This window comes from Triticum aestivum, chromosome 4A, assembly GCF_018294505.1.
Source record: "Triticum aestivum cultivar Chinese Spring chromosome 4A, IWGSC CS RefSeq v2.1, whole genome shotgun sequence".
In the NCBI taxonomy this organism is placed as follows: domain Eukaryota; kingdom Viridiplantae; phylum Streptophyta; class Magnoliopsida; order Poales; family Poaceae; genus Triticum; species Triticum aestivum.
Window position 1 is genome coordinate 106,528,772 of NC_057803.1, and position 4,057 is coordinate 106,532,828.

Below are 4,057 nucleotides of genomic sequence, written 5' to 3' on the forward strand. Positions count from 1 at the left end.
TTCAAATAGGACCACTTCACGAGGCATATGTAATCATATGTCATCATTGTACATGCTCTCAGTGTAACAGTATCTAATCCTTGTGCACCTGGCTCGACATACATCCTCGCATTTCTGGCAAAAAGACGTTTCGGCGCCCCTGGCTCTGAGCCTGAGGACGTGATGTCAAGTCGATTCTCTTGTGCTTTCTGAAACTTCAGCCCTCGTCCAAGTGTCAGGTCACGTAGTACTACTAGTAAGCAAGATCCAGTGACCCAGTGTCACTGTCTGCCGCTGTTCTTCTGAAACATGCTTTGCCCAGTCGAACTGAGCCATCCTTCTACACTCTACACTTCACACTGCGGTTTAACCCCTGCCAAGCTGCTTGTGCCTGCCTGTGGTACACACTCCACCCATCTCCTGCTGCTCAGTCAATTTCGCTGCTCATTTCGTTTTCGCTAGGCCTTTTGCTGCTCCCGGTACACCCCACCCATCCCCGTTGAGCATAAGTGCGAAATAACACATGCTGACTGGGGACAAGACAGCCCATGAAGGTGTGGTGCTTTCGCCACCTCAGCACAGCCGAGCTGAGCCAAAGGGAAACTTGCCAAAAAACACTGTCCCCAGTCTGTACTGCCGCTCAAGGAATCCTAAGCACGGTTCGCCATCATCAGATTCAGAAAGCACAACCGGACCCCAAAATAACACTTGCAGAACCAAACCCTGAAGGAAGGGAACACCTGAGCGACGTAGCCCGAGCCAGAGGCCAAATTACATGGAGGGAGAGCACATGGATGGTTTTGTACTGGGTTCTCATTATCATCATATCGGGCCAGCCCCTCTGAATCCGGACATATACAACCTTTCAACAACTCTACGGGGGGTGTGGATGGGGGCTACCGGGCAACGACCGCACTCTTGCTTATTTGGACTGACTGGATCTAGCTTACAGCTTGGGATCGAAGCTACACAGATGGAACAATTGCCAATCTCCCCAAAATTATAAGAAAAATAATCTACAAAATAGTAGCAGCCAGCTCCATCATTGACGATGACGTATCATGACACGGTGATGAATGAATGGGCATTCATTCCATGGCTATGGCTTGTCGTCGAGCTGCACCTGCAGCTCGCTGCTGTCGGTTTTGCGCCGGCCCATCTTGCCGATGGACGAGGCGATGCTGCCCATGAGGCTGCTGCTGCTGCTGCCCCCGTCGCCGCCGCCGCTGAGGTTCAGGGACCGGCGAGACCGCCGGTGCCGCGGAGACTCCAGCCTGCCTTCTGCTCCTTCCTCCTCGTCGTCGTCGTCGCCGGCCTTGGCCCTGGTGGCCACCGCCAGCCGGGTGATGCCGCCGCGGCAGAAGGGGCATGTGGGCAGCGGCTGGCTCTGCGTGGCCGGGTTGGGCTTGGCGTGGCAGCAGAGCGCCAGCGTGCACGCCGCGCACATCTGGTGCCCGCACTCCCGGACCTCGATCGCGCACGCCTGGTCGAAGCAGATGCTGCACACCTCGCCGCCCTGCACGACCTAGAGTTAGTATCATAATATCAGTCCGAACAAGATCCGCACCGTCGGACGGACGCGCCGGCTCCGAGGGAGATGTCGACGCAGAGGCGGGATCGTGCATGTGGAGGCGTACTACGATCGCGTTTGAATAATGTTTCGTGCATATGGATCGCTCAGACGTGCGGCAATTCGTGCGAGCAGGTGCGTGCACACGCTGCCACTGCCACTGCCACGGTTTGACACCTAACTTGTCATTACCAACAAGAAGGATTAAACTAGCAGAAGTGCGTACGCCTGCACCCAATTAGTTAGCCATTCGTCCCTCGGATCAACACACTCAATATTATACTCCTGGTGTGGTACATTTCTGGGGCAAGTGGCTCCATGCTGAGACCTGACGGCACGTTAGCTACTCCTACAAGCAATGCAATGATGAGCTCTGGGATAATGCTAGCCTTGAAAACCAATCTTTGATTGAGAGCGATCAAAACAAGTACTGCCTACTTGTTGGTAAGTAAGTAAATTACTATTGTGCGTGCCAATGAAAGAAAGAAACGATGGCAGCTCGGTACGGCGAAGCTCCCACTGTTAGGTTGAATTATTTCGTGCGTGTGAGGTCAGCAATGGAAGTACTAGCAGTAGTAATTTGCAAGGCAAGACCGGTCAGTACGGTAGTACCTCGGAGACGGTGGCACCGTCATCTGAACGCGACGGCGATGGCAATGAATTCTTGGCCCCTTTGAGGATCCTCTTCTCCCTCTCCCGATTGGCCTCCATCAGGGCTGCCTCCAGGAGAGCCTTGGCGTCAGGCTCCAGCTCGCTGATGAACTTGAGAGGCGAAGGCCACACTAGGGGCTCTGCCGATGACGGGTTCAGCAGCGCCGCGCACGCCACATGCCCTCGCTTCACCGCCACCTCATATGGAATTCTCCTGTAGAAGCCAATCCACAACAGTAGATTAGACTAACCAGCACAATGGCTTCAGATCATTTGCTGGAGACAACATATGTAATTGTGGTGTTGGAATTCAGTGATGTTTTTGCAAGAAATTGCTGACGCACCCGACGGAGTCGCGCTGGAGGCGGTCGGCGCCCCAGGAGAGCAGCTGGCGAACGCAGTCGAGGCTCCCGCCGCGCGCGGCCAAATGCAGCGGCGTGCTCCCGGGGAATCTGCAGGAACGCGAGCGCTCGCGTCAATGTCGCGGCTTTTGCCTTCCTAAAAAGATGCGATTTTGGTGGGTACTGAGAAGGGCGGTCTTTGACTTGGGGAGAAGTTTTACCCGAAGGCGCCGCTGGAGGCGGACACGATGGCGCCGTTCTCCAGCAGGACGTGGACGCAGCGGCGCCAGCCCTGCCTCGCCGCCAGGTGCAACGGCGTCGCTCCGGTGTCGTCCCGCACATTCACGAACCGCGCGTATCCCCTGCACCTCCAAAACCACGGCTGATGACTCATTAGCAAAGGCTAGCGCGCGGCTGCCGCAGCGCGTTTGCGGCGAGCAATGGCGGCTCTGAGAAGAAGGGCCAACCAGGATTGCGACACCGGCGCGGTCCGCGCCGCCGTCAGGATGGCCCGGAGGCAGTCTGAGTGGCCGTAGTACGCCGCGTAGTGCAGGCACGTCCGCCCGTGCGACGAATCGAACATCAGGATCTGTACACACAGACGGAAAACGCCATTAGGTTCAGGAGAAGCTCCAAGAACAGTCCCAATCACCAAAACTGTGGCCGTAAGTCTCACATTGGCGCCGGCGTCGAGCAACCGCCGCACGCACTCGGTCCTCCCGTGCATCGCCGCGAGCATCAGCGCCGTCTGCGGCAAAGTCCCGCGATGTGAGGACAAGCTTTCCACAAAGGGGGGCGATGGAGAAGAGAAGAGGGGAAGCGTGACGAACCTGCTTGTGGCGGTTCACGGCGTCCGGCTCCACGCAAAGATCCAATGCCATGGAGACCACCTAAGCAAACAAAGGAATCAGCACACCGGAGATACACAGGGGTGGCGAGAAGCTGGACGGGGAGGAGCACACAGCAGTAAGGGGAACCGTACTTGGAGGTGGCCGTGGGCGGCGGCGATGTGGAGCGCGGAGAGGCGGTCGAAGAGCGTGGTGCGGCGGAGGAGGGAGGGGCGGGAGCTGACGGCGGCGGAGAGGCGGGCGAGGTCGCCGGACTGTGCCGCGCCGAAGAAGTCCACCTCCTCGCTGGGGCGGCCGCAGCTGGCTCCGTGCCCCATCACCCGTGGCGCCTCTCGGCGGACGCCCGGCGAGCCGGCCGCGGTGGCCGGCGGGGGGGATAATGGGGGGAGGAGAGTGTGGGAGTACGAGCGTGGGCTGAGGAGTGGGCGCGGTGGAGTAGAGCTTAATAGTGCGTGCGCTTTCTTGTGGTTTAAAAAAACTTCTGCTTCTCTTATTGAGAGTGAGAGATTTTTTTTCTTTTTTTTTTCTGATAAACTGCTCCTTTCGCATGCTAGGATATTTCACCAGAAATGTTTACAAACACACTGTCACCATCACCCAGATAAGGCCTTGTTTGATCTATAGGAATTTTGTAAGATTTTACAAACCAAATGATATATCTTTCTATG

General features: G+C 56.7%; 1 protein-coding gene across 1 annotated transcript; it reads right to left on the reverse strand.

Moving 5' to 3' along the window:
• Positions 1-774: 774 nt before the first annotated feature.
• Positions 775-3,838, reverse strand: LOC123085446 (E3 ubiquitin-protein ligase XB3). The gene is made up of 8 exons (XM_044507082.1): positions 3,524-3,838; positions 3,372-3,431; positions 3,218-3,289; positions 3,009-3,130; positions 2,763-2,903; positions 2,545-2,652; positions 2,162-2,414; positions 775-1,495 (listed from the first exon to the last, which is right to left on the reverse strand). Exons 1-8 carry the CDS (start codon positions 3,704-3,706, stop codon positions 1,079-1,081), a joined length of 1,356 nt encoding a protein of 451 aa, XP_044363017.1. The 5' UTR covers positions 3,707-3,838; the 3' UTR covers positions 775-1,078.
• Between the last annotated feature and the right edge of the window lie 219 nt (positions 3,839-4,057).

Excerpts from the sequence above, each read along its gene's own strand:
- LOC123085446 (XM_044507082.1), bottom strand. The coding sequence starts at position 3,706 with ATGGGGCACGGAGCCAGCTGCGGCCGCCCCAGCGAGGAGGTGGACTTC. Across the intron at positions 3,131-3,217 it reads TGCTCGACGCCGGCGCCAAT|ATCCTGATGTTCGATTCGTC; the intron begins GTGAGACTTACG and ends CTGTGTGTACAG. Across the intron at positions 2,415-2,544 it reads CTCCAGCGCGACTCCGTCGG|GAGAATTCCATATGAGGTGG; the intron begins GTGCGTCAGCAA and ends TGGCTTCTACAG.